This window comes from Anser brachyrhynchus, assembly GCF_964034855.1.
Source record: "Anser brachyrhynchus genome assembly, chromosome: 1".
Taxonomy (NCBI): domain Eukaryota; kingdom Metazoa; phylum Chordata; class Aves; order Anseriformes; family Anatidae; genus Anser; species Anser brachyrhynchus.
In genome coordinates this window covers 156858644-156881839 of record NC_137694.1, presented here as the reverse complement: position 1 = coordinate 156881839, position 23196 = coordinate 156858644, and the positions used below count along the sequence as shown (strand labels likewise).

Below are 23196 nucleotides of genomic sequence, written 5' to 3'. Positions count from 1 at the left end.
TATGTTTTTGTTTTAAAAGACTAATTTGATTCATAATTGATGAATTCCCTTAAGCGTTTAAAATATTTCAAAACCAAAAGTAACTGTTTTAAAAGAATGTATACTTTAAATGGGTATGTCTTTAAATATGCAGTAAACTGGGATTTATGGGCTTGTTAATATCAAGTATGTAGAATGCAAAATTCCAAAATACCATATGTGCTATAAAACATTTTCTTCTTTAGTAAACTATTTTTCCTCTTAAAACAGATCATTAAATTTACCTCTTAGTAGCCTTCTTCAGAAGCTTTTTTATTTCATTAGTCTTACAGGTGTGCTTCTCATGGATAACCACAAATGCACTGCAGCCTTCTGGTGGAGGTTCATCAGCTGCAATCTAATATTTCAACAATTATACTTAACCAGAATACTTTGATTGCACTTCAACTTAAACTCACATCCCTTTGATTAAAATAACTCCACAGCTGCCATTGAGTTTTGTTTCTAATTAAGCCCATTCAAAGTTGTGTACATGTGAAAATAGTAATGGAAAATATTAAAAGATTGAGACCTTATAACCTTTGTAAGAGTTAGTCTATCAAATAATGTTCCAGAAAACTCAAGTCCCTTTAGGTTCTGTAAAAACGGGGCTGAGAAATATCCTCCACAAGCTTAAATCACAGACTATACTCTGAGGCATTTTTAATTTTAGCTGATATCAGTATTTGACTATTCTATCTTTCAACTTCTGAAATACTGTAATGAGAGAGATGAGAAGTCCATTAAATAACAGATCTAAATGTCTTGAAGATACAGGAAATTTCCTACGTTGGGAATGCCTGAATTCCCAGAGGAAAATTTAAAGCAATGCAAAACAAACAAACAAACCCACAACTGAGTTTTAAGAAAGAACAAATCCCCCCCCAATTACCTTGAAAATACAGCTATCCATATAATTAAACACAAAGATTTTTTCCTCACAATAAAACTAGCTTATGAAACATCGTATCATACCTTTTATAATTTGTATCAGGTTTGACTACAAAAAACACCTGCATGTGTATTACTGAACTATAATAAATATTATTTACTCTGAAGCCAAAATACCACATATATCATTTACCAAATATATCAGATAATACACTCACCTGTTGAAACATCTGAACAGTTGGAGAATATGCCCGTATGGAAAGTGCAAACTTCAATAGATTGATTTGCAAATTGGTTAAAAATTGTCCTGCTTTCTTCAAGATTAAATTGTAGTAAGAATGCTCTGAATCTGTTGAAGAAAAAAATACAAAGTTTTTGTATTTAGCCTCTAATGGTGTGGCTTATCCATCTGTGCTAACATAATATTTGCATATTATGCTAGCACTGACAGGCAGTTCAAAAGTCTTCAATGTTGTCCACTGAAAAATCGTTTCCTTCACCTACAAATTCTCAAGGCCTAATGTAACACAAATGAATTAAAAGTGAGCAGAATAGCACTGGTTAACATCTAAGTCATTTTCAGCAATAAAAAAAAATCTACTTAATACAGTAATACCTCTTTGCAGTCCCATATGGAAAGTCTTGAATAGAGCTTAATTTTTCAAGCTTATGCTAGCCTTTTAATGCAAATTTTTAAGGTTATTTTTAAGGTCAACCAGCATTATTTTTAAAATTATTTCCTCACATTTAGTCTTGGACCACTCCAATCACTCAGTTTACATTCATAAAGCTCTTCTACTGGCAACATTCTTCGGTCTACTCTCACATATCCTATTTCTTCCCTAGAAATGCATTATAAACAAGAGTACGAGAAGAGATACAAGTGAAACGGTTTCCCATCCCCTACCCCTCCCAGCAATCTCACCTTCTCAAAGCCAAAATCAGGACTCCAAGTAAGAAAGGAAGGTGGATGGAGTCTGGGAACAATGGAAGTTATAATAAAGAACTGTGGTGGTAAATAAAGAATCTCCATTTATTCTTCAGGTGGAATAACCACAGAATCACAGAATGGTTTGGGTTGGAAGGGACCTCAAAGACCACCCAGTTCCAACCCCTGCCATGGGCAGGGACACCTCCCACCAGACCAGGTTGCCCAAAGCCCCATCCAGCCTGGCCTTGAGCACCTCCAGGGATGGGGCATCCACAGCTTCTCTGGGCAGCCTGTGCCAGTGCCTCACCACCCTCTGAGTAAACAATTTCTCCCAAATATCTATCTAAATCTCTTTTAGTTTAAAACTGTCAACCCTAGTCCTGTCACTACACTCCTAGAGGAAGAGTCCCTCCACATCTTTCCTTGTAGGCCCCCTTTAAGTGTTGGAAGGCTGCTGTAAGGTCTTCATTGAGCCCTCTGATCATCCTCATGGCCCTCCTCTGGACTTGCTCCAACAGGCCCATGTCCTTCTTATGCTGGGTGGGCCCAGAGCTGAACACAGTACTCTATATGGGGCCCCACAGGAGCAGAGCAGAGGGGGAGATGCTGTGGTTTTACCTTGCTAGGCAGCTGAGCTCCACCACAACTGCCGTCTCACTCCCCCTCCTCAGAAGCCTCCTTGGCCTGCTAGCTACACTTCTATTGATGCAGCCCAGGACATGGTTGGCTTTCTGGGCTGCACGTAAATATTCTCATGCTTTCCTTAGGCATGTCAGTGAAAGAAGCCTAATTAGAAAGAAGTTGTAATACTCTTTTATCAAGTTGAGAAAAAGACCAGCATCTATTAAAGAATTTAAGGAATAATGCTCATCAAAAGTTTGAACTGGGCCATGTTTTCTATGTTGCTGCATATGACATTCTTGAACACAAATTAAAGTTGAGGAACCAAAGCTGTTACCATAAGAAACATTGAGCACCATCCCTGTTCTGGAGGTTGGTCTTCCACAGTAGGAACAGCTGAAACATGCACAAACTAGTCCAGAATGGACACTGTGGTGAAAAAAACCTAAGTAATCAGCATGTATTTTACTTACATGAATAGATACTACCTGTAAAATGCAGTGATTCAGGATCTTTTTCATGTAAAATTCAAATATTCTCCTATAAAGTTGAAAATTTGCAGCAAAGAGAAAGCAAGTTGAGGGGGTAAACCATTGCAGCTGTCCAGCTTAAATTTACCTATGCTGTTGGTCAACATCTTAATTTAAAAGTGTTTCTTCTCTGAAAGTGGAATGATTGTCCCAGTGGGAAACCCCTTTAGGGGTCCAAAGTGGAACCATGCTAGACCACATACCATAACCCTACAGGCCATAGTTTTGGAATTATCCATCAACTGAGGCCAACTCTAGATGTAAATAAACTTCTGAGCCTGGCAAGTTCTGATGAAAAGGATCCCTTGGGATGGATTAAATAAAAATAATCCAGAACCTGGGATATTAAAAACAAACAAACAAACAAAAAAACAATTTGGAGAAAAAATTTGGCATCTGAGCATTCACCATTCTGATGCCAAAACATTAAACAACATCCTTCTACTCTACAGAGACTGACCAGTCTTTTACTGCTTCTGCTCAACAGCAGGATTAAAATATTTTTAATTATAGCTTCTGTGATACCCTGAATTTTCTTTGCAGGATTTCATTTGTATTATTATATATCACATATCTGCTAGGCAGTTTCCTTCCTACCTTGTATCCTTGCCCAAGTATTGTAGAATACTTCTGCTATTGTAGAATACCATCACATTTTTTTTCTTTTTTGTTTTAGCAAGTAATACTTTCTCTAAGCTCTACTCATTAATCAGTATCCCAAACCTCTTAAGACATTCTTCATGTCTCTCTGTTCTTTTAATTTCTGAAATTTCTTAAGTAACGTCCTGGTACCATAGCATTCAAAACTGTCTGAGTTACTGAACTGGCTTTTCACCTACTGTTTGCCCGAGCATTGGGCAATGCTTTTCATATACAATAATGAAGTACTTCCTATCCTCTTGCTTTCCTCTTTACAACCTCTAGCATTTTGTTCCTAGAACCTCTAGGATCTTCTTTCTGCCTTTTCCTCCTCCTGAAAATTAATTATTTCAAAAGACTCAGTTTGCTGTTATTCACTATACAAAAAAAAAAAAATAGGATTACAAAATGGCATGTTCTACATTTCCAGGAATTTGCCTTCCCGTAAACTGTGTATAAACATTCCTGTCTAACATTAAATTAATTGGACTACTTACATTTATACTAGAACTGCTGGCTTCATTCAGACTACAGTGATAGCTCTTTAAATTTCAGCAAGATAAATTAATCCACATCAACAGCTATATGACCCATCTCATGCAAAAAACATTTTTTTAAGTTTATTATATACTTTAAACTATTTTCACATAGTATTTGCTCCTTGATACTTGACAACTGCTTGCCCTTCAGGCACATTTTTAACAACACTCTCTGCTAAAAAGTAGAAGCCATGATAAATTTTTAGAATGTTAGAGGCAACCAAGGAGAAACAGATGTTTTGGTCATAAAATGTTTCATGATGGCATATTACCATTAAATTCATTAACTAAGTTGATTAAAAAATAACTAAATGAGATGACATCGATGGGATACAGCTCCAGATTTGAAACATCTAAATGCATGCATACAAGCTATATATCTGTAAACTGCCATCCTAGCCAATATAGTTTAACAGCCAACAAAACATGAAAAGCTATTTAGGTTGCTCTAAACGTGCCTAAATTTGTCAGCTGAATAGCTCTCTAAACTCCGATAGTCAAACTGAACTGAACTACAACTGAAGTTAAGCAGTAGACTCATATTCACCTACATTTATTGTCCACAATCTCCAGATGTATCTCATAGCACAGGGAGATGAAAAATAATTTAAAAAGAGGGAGAAGACCAGGATGGTCACAAAAGGAAAATAAAGGTCTTTATCATGGCTCCTCAGACTCCATGCAAGTGAGCACGCACACCACAGAAGTAATCTGAATATGTGCTGGTGCCCCACAGGAGAATTGAAAGTACTGAGGCACAGAATGCAGGGAGAATGAACATAAGGGACATAATTAAGTCAGAAGAGTACAGCGTGATAGGCTTAGCGTTTTGAGGGACTGGAGTTTGGGGATTGTTCCAACTTTATCTATGTGTATATCTATAGATCAGTTAGGGAATTGGAGAGCTCAAGCAACAGCAATTCCAGCATCATTGGCCTGTCAAACCCCTGTGACATTCAAGAAAGACGCCAGTACAGATGGAGTACTTTATCGCATGATTATTATAGAAAAACGCTGTACCTGTGTAACTGTATTATTTCCTCTTGAATCTGTATGGTTGATATGGACAAAAATACTTATCTGATTTAGTAGTGAGCAATGTTGATCTAATACAGTGTGCAATGATTAACCTTCTATATCTGCAACAGCTAATTTGCATGATTGTTGTTTATATGTAATATATTGTTCTATTCTTTTGGAGAAAACAGCTTCCTTATTAATGTCTGTGGGTTTTTCTTTGTTTAGTATTTACAAGGTAGCTGAACATTCAACACACAAACTAAACCACTTAGGAAGACAGTAAACACTCAAGTTATTATTTGTCAGCAGGGAACTAGCTCCTTACCTTCACTCTGTATTCCTAAATTAACCTTTTGAGATATAAAAACAGCACAAAGTTTAAACTGCAATTTTAGTATTTTGTAACTGTGCTGTTCTTTAGTATCAAATTTTCACAGCTTTGAGTTCTTTATAACACACATGCAGTCCCAAATAGCATCACCCCCATTTCCAAATTTTCCACAAGACCAGAGACAAACATATCACGTTAAGTAAAAATGCACAATGCTGTCCATGCTACCTGAAGACCTCACTCTAATTTAATATAGCATATCCCATAATCATCCTTTTTTGATATTTTTCATAGCTGATGATCTCAACGATGCCCAGGTTGATATGAGTACTTATTAAAAAATGTTGTAACAACCAAACTAACCCTATAAAATGATGTAGCAGATTCCACATACATTGTTCCCACCTGATTTGTTTAATTTCTACAGACATCACGGCTAAACAGACTATTTATAGACCAAATTTGCTATGGCTAAATATTTAAATGAACAAATTAACAACTGATGTTGATTTGATTATTCCAAATTTAAAATAATAAATTTCAAGGACTGATAAGCACCAGGTTTGAAATCATCCAAGGAATGACTTTTTAAAAAGCCACCATACTTGAGACTTTCAATTGTCTCTTGGTTTCTCTAATACTTATTGACTCTTCTGAAATACTCAGTAGTATGTGCGGATATAAATCTACCATCCATATCTTCTATAAACCCAGTTTTTCAGCTTCAAATCTAGAATTTCTTTATCTTAGGAATTTTCTTCTGTTCAAAATCAAGATATTATCATCCATCCTACCTAGTCTTGATATCGAGTGTACAACTGAAAAATCATTCACCCCAACCAATCCTTTTTAAGCCAGCTCCTTTAATTTGCTCAAACAGTTTTTGTTGCATCGTGATTATTCTTCTATGTCAATGTCTTTTGACATGTAACAGATAAGAAAGAGCTTGTTCTATAACATCCAGAGAACGAACTTCTCCTCAGAGGTATACTACTGTACCTCCCTCTGTAACTGTGCCACTCCAGTAGCTCAGTATTAATATTCTTTACTCGAGCTGACCATTTTATATCTGATGCCTAATGCAGACTTCCCTACTGAAAATGTCTTAATTATTGCTGGATACATATGGTACTCATAATATTTCTGTTTCACACTTAGGATATTGACTTCAGTAAGACCTTTTTAAGTTGGAAGAATCAATATTGATGTGATTTTGTCATTAAATAACCACTTTCTTTTCCTCTAAAATTGTAACTTTCCTCCCCCGCTCATTCAGAAAGAGCACTGGTTTATTATACTACCTCAACTGTGAATTAACTTTTAGGAAACCCACACCTGGTGCCAGAACTTTAAACTTTCCTGCAATATAAACATAGGAGTTTGTTGATCATAATAACAAATATACACATACCAATAGCTTTATATGCTTAATTAAATAAGTATTTTAGTACATTCTTAAGGTTCCCAGCTACCATCATCTAATCCTTTGGCAAGACAGACCACGCAAATCATCCTACTGGTAATATAATTATCCTCAAAGAGCTTACCCAGGTGAAGTAGAAAAAACACGTAGCTAGCAGCAAACTTCTAGAAATATTTGTGCCACTAATAACAAATGTCACTAAAGCTTCAAATTCCTTGGAAGGTTGGTCCAAGCAAACAGAAGACTGGGAGCAAAAAAACTCTGACGTACAAAATGTCTTATCTCAAGGCATACCAGCTGTACCTTAGCTGGGCATATAAATAATAAATGAAGAAAGAAAGAAAGAAAGAATCGAAGCTGGAAATTACTTCTGGAGGTTGTCTCATCTAAACTTTTACCTAGGGGAGATCTAATTTCCATGCTAGATTAGGCTGCTCATGGCTTTGTGCACAGAGTTTTGAGTACCTCCAAGGATGCAGGTTGCACAACCTCCCTGGGCAGTTTGTTTCAGGGCTTACCGACCCCCATGGCATAAGTATTTTCGCTAATATCTAACCAGAATTTCCATGTTTCAGTTTGTGCCCACTGATTCTTTTCCCACCACTGTGTACCTTCGTGAAGGGACTGGCTCCACCTCCTGCATACCCTGCTGTTAGGCAGCTGAGGATATGAGATCTCCCCTTACCCTTCTCCTCTTCAGGATGAATGAAACCCATTTCTCTCAGCCTTTCCTCTTAAGTCTACCCCAGTTCCCCAACCACTGCGGTGATCCTCTCCTAGACTTGCTCCAGTATGACAATGTTTTTCTTGTAATGGCCCAAACTGGCCCATAACTACAGAGGCAGTCTTGCAAGTGCCACATACAGTGAAATAATCACTTTGTCAGCTGGCTGCCTACACTCCTGCTAACTCAGCACAGCATGCAGCTGGCTTTCACAGGCACGAGAACGCAATGCAAGGCACTGCTGACAAAGATATCCAGCTGGTTCTCGAGAACTGCTTTCTAGTCAGCCAGTGCCCCGCTTGTGCTGCTGCTGAGGTTATTCCAGCCCACGTGCAGGAATCCCTAAAGTGCCTTTGCAGCACCTCCTGGTATTTCTGCTGGCCCATCTCTCCAGCCTACCAACGCCCCTCTAACAACAGCTTTGCCCTCCAGCTTCTTGACTTCTCCCAGTTTTGCACCATCCACCAGCTTGTGGAAGGTGTAATCCACGACACTCTATGGAGCAATGATAAACACATTAAAAACCATTAGTTCCAATACTCACCATAAAAAGGCCACCAGTAGACAGCCAGAGGTCAGGCTGAGCTTATTTCCATTTTCCGTGTCCTCATGCCCTTGCACAGAACAGCTCTGAAGGTTTACTGTCCTCAGTGATCCTCTCTGGTTTTGGTTATACTTCTGACTATCCCGTTTTCATTAGCTCACAGAGTAATTATTTTTTTCCCTTTCCAGTTTACATCCCACACCTATAATCACAGTTCTTTGTATACCATCTGCTTCTACTAGATCCTTTCCGCAAAAATGAAGGGTAAGAGGAAAAGGGCAGGGAGAAAAGAAAGTAGAACATCATGTTCTACTGAACACAAAAGCACATCATGTAATCATAAGCAACAAAATGTTGTTTACCATGCCGGTCTCTGGTCCTTTCCTCATAATTTCCAAAATCTATCAGCTTCTTTGGGCATTGGCTAAGCACTCAAATAATGCTCTCACTGACCCATCCACTGGCACGTGACAAACTCTTTTAAATTCATGTTCAGTCATACTTGCAAAAATGTGTTGTTCCTCAAGTTCCTTCTCCCTCCCATATATACCGTATTCTGAGCATGATTTTTGTCATCTCACTGAAATTACTGGCATGGTCTTTGAACAACTTTTCAGCTTTTGATTGCTAACATTAACATTCAATTTATTTAAAGCCTCTCCTAGTGGTAGGCCCAAGTGATAGGTCCTCACATTCATGTGTAATGAAGGCTACTATTTTGAAGAGCAAATGAAAACAACTGCCTCAAGCACTGTGTTCGGTTTTGGGCCCTTCACTACAAGAAGGACATCGAGGCCCTAGAGCATGTCCAGAGAAGGGCTACGAAGCTGGTGAAGGGCCTGGAGCACAAGTCCTGTGAGGAGTGGCTGAGGGAACTGGGGTTGTTTAGTCTGGAGAAGAGGAGGCTCAGGGGAGACCTTATTAGTAATTTTTACTAAACTGCTCTCCAAGACACTTTATGGGATGGCTCATTTACATTTATGGTTAGTTTACTGGATTTATCTCCAGACTTCTAGCAACCTAATATTCTGTTGTCTAGTCATGCAAGATTTTTTATCCCACTTTGTCAGTGGTATTATTCTGAGACACTAGTATAGCTAATAAACAGTCTCAATGTCACCTACAAGTATGAAACATTTTCGGTATTTTGTTTTCACTTTTTCCTTTAGCTACCATACTCATTTGAGCTTTGTGGGATTCTCTCCTCTTCAAATATCCTTCTTACACAAAATACTGCCTGAATATCCAATTCCTCTTGCTGAATCTTATAGGAAGGTAGGTATCTTTAATCTTTACATTTCTGTCCCATGCTCAAAGAGCAGTTCAGTCAATCTTGTCTTTTTGGTTTTTACAATAGCCCTGCATATAGATTGCCTGGGAGAAAATATGCTGAAACTTTCTGAAAGAAAACTACCTAGCAAGCAATAGTTGGAAGAGTTAGACTTTACCTGACAGGAACTAGCTAATATGTTAGCTTGATGTTTAAAAATTATGTAAAGTGTAAGATACTAGCATGCTGTTTAACTTACCTCCTTGCTTATAAATTGTTAATTCTCGTACAGTTTCCAAGAACTGCCAGAACTTCTCATTACCATCTTCTGCAATAAATTCACTGTTTAAAAAATAAAAATGAATTGTCCATAGGTTGACTCTGTCCAAAGATGTACCATAGTAAAAATCCTCAGTTGCTTTAAAGTGACAACAACCACAAAGCGATAAAGTGTTAAGTATTTAATGATCACCTAACATCTCTACAGTATGAAATACTGAATACTCATGTATTTTGGTTAAATGAGACATTGAACAAAACCACTACCAACCTGAACTCAACAGTCAAGAGTTATAAAGCAAAGAGACTACTAATAAACACAAGCAGTTTTTCACTTTATTTTTCCATGTGTATACCAATATACAGTTATATATAAATCTACTTAAGCGCACAAACTTTATTAAACAGAGGCTAAATACACAAATAACAACACAGTGTCAGGTTATAACTTTTAATCGAAATACAGACTTATCAGTGACAATGTTTCTTTTGATATGCAGGGGAAGTCCCCATTCTCTGGAGCACTTTCAGAGATGGGTTAATCGTTACAAGCATAAAAGGTTTGCTTTATTCCAAACACCCTTTTTTCCACTTAATGTTAGCACTTTCTCATTTTGTTATTCTTAAGGGAACACCAAGGTTTGTTTATTGCCCCTCAGGCCTGCCAAGAAGATCGACTTGCTATCACGAGCTTATTCTTTTCTAACCTTTACTTTGGAAGTTTGCCACCCCTTTGATTACAGAAGCTTGCAGTTGTCCCTTTCATGGGAGCTCTCCAAGCAGCAGCAAACACGTTGAAATGAAAAACTGAGCACAATTTTAAACCAAATTGGCTGTGGGGCCAGAAACGCGTAAGAGAAGAAAGCATTTTGACTTTGTACTTTGAATTAATAATCATAAACAGCGCCTTTTTACAAGGCACGTTTTACTACTACAGCTCCACACCTTTACTAACGCCTTTACACACCCTTTACACACCGTTACGCACCTTTACACACCGTTACTTCATTCGTGAGACAGACGTGAGTTAACTGGGGTGAGAGGAAGGTACTTTTACTCCACCCACGACCTGGTACAACCGGAGAGGGGAAGCTGCTCAAGCTCCCCCCGCCTCCCGCCCCTCAGCCCCCCTCAGCCAGCGCAGGCACCGCCGCCGCTCCCCTTCCCCGTCCCGACGCCCGGCAGCGGAGGAAGGCAGCGGGGGGGCCGCACGCACCTCGCCTCCAGCAGCGGTGGGGTCGCCGGCCATTTCGCCGCCAGCCGGGCCGTCACGGCCGGGGGGGAGGCCGGAGCCCCGCGGCAGGGGCAGGGCCGCGCCCGCAGCAGGACGAGCAGGGCGAGCGGCAGCAGCAGCGCGGCGGCCGCCATGAGATGGCGGGCAGGGCACGCGCCCCGTCCACCCCCGCCCCCGCAGGGGGTACCTCTGGCCCCGCCCACGCGCCGGCTGCCGTCTTTCTATTGGCTGTGCCGTGCCATCGCCGTCGGGCCATTGGTCAGTCCAGAAGCCAATCAGCGGCTGACGACTTATAAACAGCGGGGCTGGCGGGGGGGAGCTTCTTCTTGACACGCGGCGCCGGCAGGTAAGCGCATGCGCGGGCGGTGTGCTGTGGGGGGCTGAGCCGGTAACGGCTCCTCCCTCCCGTGAGGGTGCCGTCGGTGTGTGTGACTTGCCTGTTGAGGGTTCGCACCCGGCTGCGTCTTCCAAGAGTCCGGGCAACGGTAGTTTTCCTAAACTTTCCAATTCCTGTGCTTGGGTTTTGTGCTAATTAGGGGTTCTGCCTCGGCTTTCATTAGCCTAAAAAGAGCTAAGAACTTAGTAGCTTTGCAGAGAATACATATAGTCAATGTAGGAAGGCAGAAGCACTTTTTTTTCCTCTACAGAAGTTAGAACATATTTACAAATAGAACTGGCAAGCTGTTTCCTGGAAAACTGTTTCCTGCCAACATACTTCTATTTTTTCTCAATAAACACACCTCACTGGAAAAAACTAAGCTACAGTTGTTTGAGCCAATGTCATTATTCGCAGGCTTGCGTTACACTTTTCAAGCTCTTGGTCTCCAAGTTATTTATTTTCAATCTCACCAGTTACTTCCTTTCTTCCACAGGACTGCTGAGCTCTCTCTGTTCTTCCCCAGCTCTCTGGCAAAGCTGCAAGTGTTGGTGCAGGTGTCTCTGGAGCAGGCTTGTAGGGTGTGGATATGAAGCAGCTCTCACCAGTTGTTTGTTGGAGGGATGAGTCTGCCAGCTGTATTAAAAGTATGGGGGATCACCTCCAAAAGTTGGCTGATGAAGTGCAGAGCTTGAACTGATGAAGTGCAGAGCTTGAAGCTGAAATCAGGACTGCTCATCTTACTGCTACACCCAACTTAGTGTATCTTGCCAGCCATCACCTCCTGACTGTTCAAAACTGCTGTGTGGATGGCTAGAGCTAGTTAGGGCCCTAGTAAAAGGATCAGGCTATGGGTTGTATAGTTTAGTTTATTAGTGCTTGGGACTGGTCAATGTAACATCCTCTGTACAAATAAAAGGGATTTGTTAGCCAGATGTTCTGAAACTGCCATGTAGAAATTCTGCCCTAACAAAACACCTGTACTTACATGCTGCTGGGTCTGTGGTTTTGTTTGATAAAGGCATCCCTAAGGCCCTGGGGCTCTTTGTTGTTTGTTTTTCCTTATTCCCACAAACTTGTGCAGTTATAACACCTCAGATAATTGTCAGATACCACTGACACATCTGTGTTGACAGCTTCACTGTAAAGCAGTTGATTTAAGTAACCTCACACAAGACCAGTAGCGAAGCCTTCACATACTTCCAGGAAGTATATAGGAGAGTGTTTCTGTTGGGTCATGTGTAAGGCCAATAGTAACAACAATATTCAGTGTCTTTTATATGGAGAGAGACTAACACTGAGCAGCTTTATTTGTGCTGACAGTTCAGAAGCTGCTGCTGCTGACAGGGATGACACAACTAGGGTTATGTACAGATGAGTAAGTTTGGGTCTCTCATGTTTCAGTGCAAATAACCTGTGTATATGGACAAACTTTGGCATCCAGAGAAAATAAAACTATAGGTGATGAACTGTTAAAAGACACTTCCATTGCTCCCTAGCAAAGTTCAAAATACATCTGGTCTACTTTGCAGGAATTATGTTACAAAACTCTGCACAGAATAATTACAGCTGTTTTAAATTAACCAACTATCAAAACAAAACAATCCTTTTATGATTAAAGAAGTTCCAAGCCAATTGCTTTTTGCTGTTTCTTCAGCCATAACTGAAATTACTAAAGACGTTCCCTATGTATATACATTTATCAAGCGTTTTTCATAACTACATGTGATGCTATGTGTTTGTGATGATGGATGCATCTGCCTTAACCTAATCTATCAATTGTCTTTGTATATAAAGTAGCTGTATTACATTTTATTTTATATTGATATTGTAGAGGCTGCTATTGTTACTTAACTGTGAGTTCTTAATAGCTTGTACTTGTTCCATACAATTTATTGCTTGCAGTACAAAAAGAAATAAAAATTTGTTGCCACTGGTTATGGAAATAAAACTACCTTTGAATTCAGTGGCAGGATAAAATGGTAGCTGTGAATCAATGGTCAGATAATTAGCCTCTGCCGAACTAGAGAAAATCATTGGTCAGGTTTTTCTCTTGAGGAAAGATCTTTTCTGCTTAAATTCAGGGATCTCCATTAGACAGGAAGAATCTCTCTCCTGACACACCTCTCTCTCTCTCTCTCTCTCCAATTTAGGATTATTGTTTTATTAGCTGCCTTAAATTTAGATAGGGTAAATGAAGTTGGAAGGGATTTCCGGATGTTTCATGTCCAACCTCCTGCTCAGAGCAGGTCGCTGAGATCTTTGTCCACTCGAGTCTTAGTGCCATCTCCAAGGATGGCACCTGCGCAACCTCTCTGGGCAACGTGATCCATTGCTTGATCAAGATGCAGTTCTGACTGCTGTTCAGAAATAAATACTGTTGTAACAGAGCATCACCTTCCTTATAAAGGGAATATTTATATATATACATCTGTATACCAGTATTTATATTTGTCTGTCTTCCTTTTCCTTTGGTACTTAAGCTACATTCTGGCCTCAGAGCAAATGTACACTTTTCAGAAAACTATTTCTTTATCATTGCACAAAGGCAGATTTTAATCTCTTAAGCAGTGTGCAAACCTAGAAGATGGAGAGCGGGCTTAATCTTCATTTCTACAGCAGTGTTATGTAATTAAGTATTGCAAATAACACTTGAACATTCCTGTACGTACATTCCATATGTATGAGAAAGACCCTCGGTTCTCTGAAACCATTTTTCTGCAGAACAGAAAAAGAATTACAGCAAAATTTTAAAATTATTCATATCACAGCTGTGTAAATAAGAATTGATTATCATAGCTGTTTCAGTGTGAATAGAGGAAGTGATTAATGAATGCTTCTCTGTAAGATGCAAATGTTTTATAGTATTATTCATAGTGAGCTATGTCTATTTAATAGAAATAGTAGCAATAAGTGAAAATAAGTTGAGCTTCATCAGTGTATTCAGTTAGCTGAAAATAAAACTTTTTTTCTCTTTTACAGGTTGAAAACAATTTTTGAGCTGAAGGACTCCCTTCTTCCCTAACTTGGAGGAACACAAATGACAAACACCAGTCAAAAGGTAAGCCTGTTATCTATTTATTAATTGTCAGCCTTCTGGGCGGTAGCTGCTGGCATCCTTTTACCTGTCAGTGTTGTTCCTGTGTCATTACGGTCAGAGCAGGCGTTTGAGATGTTTCCCTGGTGAGATTAAGTATGCTGCACTGAAGCACTTTTTGTCCATTCCGTTGGAAGTAAAGACCAGCCTGAATTATGTGATTAGCGTATCTCTGTGTGGTGGTATTATGTACTAACACAAAGTATATTTTATAGTCTGTTAGCTCTTCATTTTGATTGGCAGGGAAAAGCAGGTGACAGAAAAATGGATGTAGGAGTAGCATGAGCCTGGTTTCAACAGCTCAAAGAAGCTGCTCAGTGGCAACTAGGGCAATCAAAATTTATGCTGCTTTGCTATGTGCCTACACGTGCAGCTGCAGTGACAGTAAATGGCTCTCTTCAGGATCCTTCTCTTTCGGACTTCCATTTAAAAAAGAGATGGAAGCAAAATTTTGCTTTGTAAAATAAGCATAGAGGTTACAACTTCTTGCAACCCACCTCAGAACCATAAAGGATATACCTCCTGGGCTAGGTGAGCCAACTTCCTATGAACCTGTGGGTACGCTTGTGTGGCTTCGTGGAGAACAGTAAAATTTGGCCATAATGGGAAATGCAGCTTTTGCAGTAAGCAGTGGCACTGCAGTGTTGTGCCAGGAGGACGGTGTGGTTGCGCTGATTTCTGAACCACGCTGGCTCCTACCACGCCACACCTGGGCAACTAGCAGTAGCAATGAATAAAAATAGAGCTTGTCTTTAGCACAGCAGGCTTTTCTCAGTCTGACTATGCCAGATCTCAGCTTGCTGAACCAAGTTCATCATGTAACATGAGTTGGCACTTCTGATGTTATTAACTGGGGTGCTCCCACAATTATTCTCTTCTTTAGAGAACCCTGAGCTTTGCAGGTGTTGAACACGAGCATTTTTCCCATTTTCCCGAATTGCAACTTGTGAATTTGTGTATGTACTCAAGGAAAGGAAAGTACAATATTGTATGTAGAATGCTGTGGGGTTTTAGTGGAAACCTTTTTAAGTGGTTACGGACATGTTCGTAATCCCTAGGATAGGTCATATATAGCATTTTAATAATGCACTTTTGTTTGTCTAAGCTATATTGATAAATTTGACAAGGATGCAGGTCTGTGTACTTTATGTGATTTTTAGAAAAGACGTCAGCAGACAACCTGCAGACACAATCTTACTGCAACAGTGACTAATACTAAAAAACTGAGCGAGTTAATGTGGGATGGATCTGCATTGGACCTTAGTATTTAAACAGTAAAATGATTGAATTCAATTAAAGATCTGAAAGCTGGATAAAGTAGCAGACACTCCAGGTGAATCTTAGAAGGCATTTATTGTTTTCGTGGTTCCAAATGTGGGGCAGGGATGATGTGTGTACAAACAGGGTAAGTTTAGTCTTGGGCACATCACGCAGTTCAAGGAGAAATTCTTCTGACATCTTCTGCCTAAGAATAATGACCTAACTCTAAATAACGTAGGAAAATCAAGAACTGAAAGGAAGTTTTGTTTTTGTTTCATGTTGATTCTTTGAGATCTATCTCAAAGAGAATATGAACAACCGGTGAAAGGGTAAATTAATGTCAGCGTTCCAGTTGGATCCAATTACTTGGATTTTCAATTTTTTTTAAACCAATTAGCCACCTACTGAAAGTGCACTGAAAACATCATGTGTTCTCTTGTATTCACCATCTCCAACCCAGTGATTCTCAAATGGTGCTACATGACCTGAAAATGATACACAGGTGATGCACCAGTAATATAAAAAATAACTAAAAGTGTTCTGTAAGGCTATTAAATAACCATTGTTACTGATTCAAATAATAGCCACACTCTTGTGTTTTAAATGTAGTTTGCTACATGCAAATGTATGGGAGATTATAACTTTGGCAAGTACAAGTTGTTTATATAAAAAGTAGCAAGTTAAGTATTTTTACATTACTTCAGTATTTGATGGGTGCAAAAAAAGTGCCTCAGGATAATTCTGAATACATTAAAAAAAAAACAACTGCAAAAAGGATTTCAGTGTGATAGTACAGGTGCATTTCCTGAAAAAATATAGTATTTCCAGAAATAAAGGAGTTGTATTTGACTTATAAACCTATCGTTTATGAATCAAAATGTGCTGCTGCTACATGCGAGGTGGAAAATTTGAAGTACCTGTACAATAAGGTAAATCAGTGATTTTTCCCTTTTAGTCAGCTCAGTAACCCAAGCACTAAATCCTTGCCCGGAGGAGGTACGTAAGAAAGCATAAGCTAAGTTGGAAAATTAGCCCACGAGTCCTCAACCAAATTGCCTTTGGCATGCTCCCAGAGAGGTAAGCTCTGCTCTGTCTCCCTGTGGCCAGCTCTGCCTGCAGCGACGCTGAGGGTGACACCCGGGCTTTCACGTGGCTCTGCGGCTCCTGACTGGCTATGGCACTGAGCAACCTGAGGTCACTCTGAAGTTGGTCCTGCTCTATGCAGAAGTAGAACAAGATGACCTCCAGCGTGCTCTTTCAACCTAAATTATTCTGTGACCCTTAAGTGCGATTTATTTCAATTAAAGCTTGGTGTAACTAAAGCGAAACAGAACTAGTCACGCATTATTGTGTGAAGTGCAATGGGTTTGTTTCCATTGGAACAAATTCCAGTGCTGCTTTTCAGATTTTGCGATGTCCCTTTTTCCTTGTTCCATCACTCTGGTAATGACAATAGCAAACTAGTAGCCAGGTTTCTCATCTCTCAGGGCTTATTTCATCTCACTTCCCAAATCTGAAAAAAAAAAAACAAAACTTATGGACAAGTCATGTAAACCCGTTCCTTTCAATAACTTACACTGAATATATTTAGAGGGAACATAGAAATATTACTTTTCAATAATGTAAATTAACATTTTATGTCCTTTAACATTTTATGTCCTTTTCAATTTATCTGAGTATATAAAATTTTCAATTTTTATGATTTATATGCAAAGCTAATTACAATCCATTGTCAAGACAGCTTTAAAAATCAATGTAAAAAATAAGTTATACATAAATGAAAGAGAAGGAAAAAGTGCAGCCACAAGCTATTACGCGTATAATGAAAATGGATTTATTGCTCAAGTCTTATTACCTTCTATTATTAAACCATTAAGAAGGTCCCTTAAGTTTAATCCAAACTGGAAAAGACACATTCACATACACGTATATATGATATTCCAGGCAAACATATATTAAATGAACATTGTGAGAATTAAAACTCCCAGAAGAAAGATAAAATTTATTATTCCCACATTTCTGACATTAGTGTGATATATCCATAAATAAATTATAAAATGTGTACTTTAATAAGATCATAAAATGTGGGACAGTCAGGAATTACATTTTTTTTAGCACTAAAACATGCACATATAAATTCAATCACAGATTTGTATCAGGCTAGCACGTTTCTGTAGTTCAAATGGCACTAGCCACTCAAAAATCCGAGTAAGTCCAGTCTCAGTGAAATAACTGGTCACTGAACCTGCAAGGTTGCGGTTTATAGCTGTATATATGCAGATTTCTGGAGCTTTGCACCTGTGTATTGAAGTGATTGCACATAATTAGCAATGTGATTATCAAATATGTTTTCACATACCGCATATAATTAGACTTACAGAAACACACTACATTTAGAATATTTTAATGTAGATAAACTTTGGGGGCAAAAATGAAGTGTTATTAACAAAATGCAAATTGTTTAACCTCTAATGTGCTAGCTTCTGCTTCTCCTGTATCTTTCTGTTAGCAAAAGGATTCCCAGCCATGCAAACTCAGGGCAGCTTGAGGTAAGAGCCAGTTCTGCAGATTTTTTCACCTCCTACCTGTGCTGCTAGAGCAGTGATGTGTGGTTCCAGACAATGGGACACTGAAAACTCAAGGCAATGAAAAAGAAGGAAGCAAGATTAATACTGGATGTATGCTATCTGGATGTAGAACTCTTTGTAATATCTTTGTTGTTAAAATAAAATGATTATGCATATGGATAGATGGCTAAATTCTAAGATTATACATATATATGGTAAACATATAAGTAATATCTCATTGTAAATTAATGAAAAATATTTATCCCTTGGTTTGTGATCAAACTAGGTTTCTGACAGGAAGACCTGGCTTTGTTTCTGTTTTCCAGTATTCCTTGATTATAACTTCCTAGACTAACTGAGGTTAAAATCAAACATACCATGTTTCAATGCCTGTTAGTTCCCAGTTATGCTTGGACATAGCCATGCACAAGTGTAATTGTTTAATAGATCAAATTCTGATATTTCACTCACCATCAGTAATCTGTAGGCCTCAATGTGACTATGCTGCTGTAGGCTACTTTTATCTTCTCTTACCAGTATAATTCCTACTCTATTTTAGCTTTCTCTTTTGCCAGAAACGTATGTGCAATGCTAGTTGTTTGTATGGACGTGCATCTCCTCACTGAAACACTTCAGCTTCAGGTCCAAACTAGCTGCTTTGACCAACCTGTTTTGATCTCTTCTTCTGACAGCCTGAGAACTATTACCTTGATTTTTGCCATTTTTAATCTGAAATAACACTTGAACAATCTTCATGTCAGTTCTTCCTCTGAATTTACAGTTTTCATCTCTAACCTATCTGTGTGGAATGATTTTTCTTCCTTCTAGTGTTTTTTAGCTAGTCTTTAGTTTGTCTTAGACTGCAGAGCCAACAAACAGATCCTTCCTTGCTGTTTTAAGGGCTAGAGGAATTACTCGTCTTATATTTTGTGCCACAATTTGCTGTTGTAGGTTAAAATTTTCAGTTCTTCTGGTAACTGGTTTTCCCAGCATATTTCAATCCGAAATCGTAAAATGCAATAAATTGGTGCTGGAAACAGGTGTCTCAAATCAGGACCTCAAACTGAGTATGAGTATCTAACCTGACACCTACAGTACTAATAACTTCTGCGTTGTAAGTTTTGTAGATTGTCCAGATTTGAGGTAACAGGAGAAATTCCACTGTAGCCCCAGCCGTGAGTTAACTTACATCTCTTCTTAATTAAACCTAAATTCATCTCAAAAATTTTGGGAGTCTAACTAAACTTTTAACTGATAATAGAAGCAGTATTTTAGTGACTTTGATAGCACAAATTAGAGAATTATTACCATTCATACATTTTATGAATACACACACACACAAACCAACAGTAAAACCAAATCTGTGTTACAGAAGAATCACTGATCGCATGCCTTCAAGTTATTAGAATGAACCTAGAAGGAAAACTAAGTTATTTGGAAAAAACTTACTTTTTGATACTTTGTGAAGGCTATGCAACCCTGCTGTGAGTCTGTTTATCTGATAGAATGCTGAGAATTGGACCTCAAGAAAAACAGAAGTTCTAAGCAAAAATGTGAATACATTGTTTACTTCTTGGAAACTATCCCAATTCTAAAACATTTCTTCATGATGAACAGCACTGTTGAAATAATGCCTTCTGAGTGCGTAGGGTTGGCACAATTTTATGGTTGAGTAAGCAATTTGCTTGAACAGGAGATACTAAGGAGAAAATATTGAAGTGGTATTCCAGCTGGACCAAAGAGGGACTAGTAACTCAGGTGCTTATAGAACTAGACTAGGTGAATAAGAAAGAGTTTAAAAAAAAATTAAAAAAAATCCCCTAGCAGGAGTTGGAGCCCTTCTTAGAAAGGTCTAAAAACTCCTGGAGAGGCACACAAACAATGTGTGGTTTGTGAATTCAGACTTCAAAGTATCCAGGTCAGTTTGCTGAAATGAATCCAAGAAAGGTTTAGTAAGAAGTAGTGGCAACCCAGAAAGCAATAACAGTTCTGAACTTGCTGTGATTTCCAGTAAAGAGTTGGAGGTCGGTTATAAAAGAAAGGTTCAGACTTGCAGACAGCTGTGAAAGCCAGATAGGGGTGCTGAAAGTTGAGCCTGATCTACCGCTTGCCATGCTTTTCTTCATTTTCCACCTGTATCCCACGAAGATCAGATGAAAGAGATGAAGGAGTCTGAGATCAAATATTACAGAAATAATTTTTTCCATTTTGGAGATGGAGACTTCCTGGAAGACTTTTTGTTGTTGCTATTGGAACTTTTTTTTCCCTTTTTTTTTTTTACATCACATCCCAAAGGCTAAAAGATGAACCAAAAAATTGGTTGGAGGGGAAGTCTAGTGGATCAATTCTAATATTACTTCAGATTTATTTCTCAGCAGACATTACAGTTTTACACTTCAAACAAAGCTGGGATGCCAATTTGGATAAAGTTAAGCTGTAATTGTCCATAGTAAATATAAAAGTCAATCTTGAAGGAAAAGACAAGATATGTCCAGAATGACTTTGCAAAGGGCAAGAGGGGTGGTTTGGCTTCTAGACCAAAGCAGAAGTGCACAAGATAAACTGATAGTGGGATAAGTTGTGTTTGATGGGGACTGGCAGACTAACATCACCTGAAATGAAGGAAGAGGGTTTTGTGTGGTGAGAGGACAAAAATACTGCTATGATGCATATCACCAGGTGGCAGTGTTACACAGTCTTGCAACTCCTATACTGTATGAGAAAATTTGGGGTCTTGGAAGGAATACTAATAGGGATATTTGTTAGTTTCTGTTAGGCAGAAGGAAGTTGCAGAAGAGACGGGTCTCTCCCTGCACTGATTGCCTGGATCAGTCAGTTTTGGGGATGGAGTTGCAGTCTGGGAACTGAGACGTTGACTTGGACATCACAGTCTTGAGAAAGGGGAATGTATTGGATGCTGTTAGGCTGCTCTTTGTGGGGAAAAACAAAAGGCCATGTTCAAATATAACAGATATCCTCCACGTGATTGTCAGTGACTGAGTCCGTAGCACTCTACTTGTACCTGAATCTAGAAAAATATAAGCGGATGTGGTATGGATCAAATGCCTTTGATCTGTAATTAGTCCACAAAAGCTGCTCTTTTAGCTACTCTAGAGTTTACATCATAAATATTGCAGGATTCAAAGGCTGGAGACTGCAAGGAGTGTGTGTAAGTAGGTCTAGGTTTTTCTCTGCACAGGACAGAAACGGGAGAGCAGTTTTCTGTGTCTGTCCTGTTAAATGATGTCTTTGTGTTGCAGATGCCAGTTGTCATAAAGAGCATACACAAACAACTCTATGTTTAGTTTCTTTGGGATTACAAGAAAACACTCTACATTTTGTACTCTTTGCCTTCTCCCTTTGCTCCAGGACCCGCATTTGCTGCTAATCATTTGATATTGCAACCTCAAATAGCTGGAGTAGTTGCAGCCTCGCTCAAGTAGCTTCCCACTCACCAACTCTTGTCTGGCCTTATCGTGAAGCTGCACGTCTTCTTGAATGGCAGAATCAGCCAGAGGCTCCTTGTTAGCCAATTTGCAGGCAGTGGTCGCACCTCACATCATCCTTGCTATAGTTCTGATTACAGTTGGATTCCAGCAAGGGTCACCATTGTTTGTGCCTGGTGGCCATCCTGTTCTCCAGGCAGTGAACTCCAGTAAGCCCCTTACATGGTCCTACGTGCCAGAGATTTTCTCTGCTAGAAAACATATGGGAACTTCAACCCGAGTTTTGTAATGCTGATGCCACAGTCCTAAAGGCAAGAGAGAACACAGTTTTTCTTTCCTTAAAATAAGAACTGCAAATGCTCTGGTGGTGGAGTCTACATCAGTAAATTAAACATGCTCAGGAACGTTCTTGGATACGGAGGCCATATACTGTGACACAGCTTAACTTGCAGTGGTGCTCTTGGTGACTAAGTGGTGGTTGGAAATGTTTTCTGTAATAGTTTGACTCCCAAACTATGTCCAGGGGTTGTTTGGGAGAGTGCTAATTCACATGCCAAAACCTAGTTAGGGCATTTTCTTCTCCTTTACTCTGCTAAATGACCATGTTGCAATGCCCAGGAATGATCCCAGGTGCTGTTTCATTTGCTGATGCCCACTGGGAATCTAGGGATGGGCTGTAGTGGTGCAAGAGCAAAAGACAACCATGTCTACTCAGTAGAAAGGACGTCTACCTATATACAGCTAAGCTTTGGCATTGATCTAAAAAGATCTAGCTCAGAGTTTTCAGAAATGTTCTTTTTTTTTTTTTCTGGGAAACTATCTTCCCAACAACTGTAACTATATATATATATATTAATTTTTCTATGAGCAATTTTAAACTGCTGAGTGATGGTTGTAAACAAAAGGGCACCGAGTAGAATGCTGAATGTTCCTGTTGCCCTAGGTCAGTGCCTTACACAGGTGGGATTACCAATATTCAAAGCAGAATACGGCTGGTCATTTATCTCATGGTGAAAACAAGCAGCAGCGTGTAAAGAATGAATTTCAGAGGTATTTGCATATGGACTGGCACACGTGAAACATTTAAGACTATGAAGCAGCAGCATAGTATATATAATAAAGGAATAGTGAACTGATACTGTATCACACCCAGGACAATGTATGAAAGTAACTGAAGAACGTATTTTAACTCACATCTTTTGCATTATGATCTCTGCTGGACCTAAAATGTTGCTGCTTCTTTGTTGTCTATATCTGACTAAAGGAAAAAAAAAAAGGGGGGGTCATAGGTTTAAGAAAGTTATTACCTACATAAAAAGAACAGCAAGCATGAGAAGTAAAAATTAACGTGTCGTGATGAGTTGCAAGAATTACAAGATGGTGAGCCGGTGACAGTATAATGCATAAATTACTTTAAAAGGAAGAATACAGCATTTAATGTGCCATTGAAATAGAA

General features: G+C 39.1%; 1 protein-coding gene and 1 long non-coding RNA gene across 5 annotated transcripts in view; one reads left to right on the top strand and one right to left on the bottom strand.

Moving 5' to 3' along the window:
* The window catches only part of UGGT2 (UDP-glucose glycoprotein glucosyltransferase 2), a 95050-nt gene extending 83771 nt beyond the window's left edge, over window positions 1-11279 (bottom strand). The window contains exons 1-5 of one of the 3 annotated variants that reach the window (XM_080605997.1): window positions 10977-11072; window positions 10749-10791; window positions 9741-9823; window positions 1128-1258; window positions 264-376 (exon numbers count right to left, since the gene is read on the bottom strand). In XM_080605997.1, the coding sequence (XP_080462123.1) occupies window positions 264-376; window positions 1128-1139 (125 nt within the window). In that variant the 5' untranslated portion in view covers window positions 1140-1258; window positions 9741-9823; window positions 10749-10791; window positions 10977-11072. Of the gene's footprint in view, window positions 1-263; window positions 377-1127; window positions 1259-9740; window positions 9824-10748; window positions 10792-10976 lie in introns of all 3 variants that reach the window. The other 2 variants (XM_080605996.1, XM_080605998.1) reach the window with 2 other exon arrangements.
* Window positions 11280-11364: 85 nt separating this feature from the next.
* LOC308200411 lies at window positions 11365-21655 on the top strand. 2 transcript variants are annotated; one of them, XR_013955609.1, is made up of 4 exons: window positions 11365-11479; window positions 11867-12748; window positions 14353-14431; window positions 18237-21655. It is a non-coding gene; the product is annotated as an uncharacterized lncRNA (long non-coding RNA). The 2 variants fall into 2 exon arrangements; XR_013955610.1 differs by lacking the exon at window positions 18237-21655 and adding an exon at window positions 16835-18230.
* The last annotated feature ends 1541 nt before the right edge of the window (window positions 21656-23196 follow it).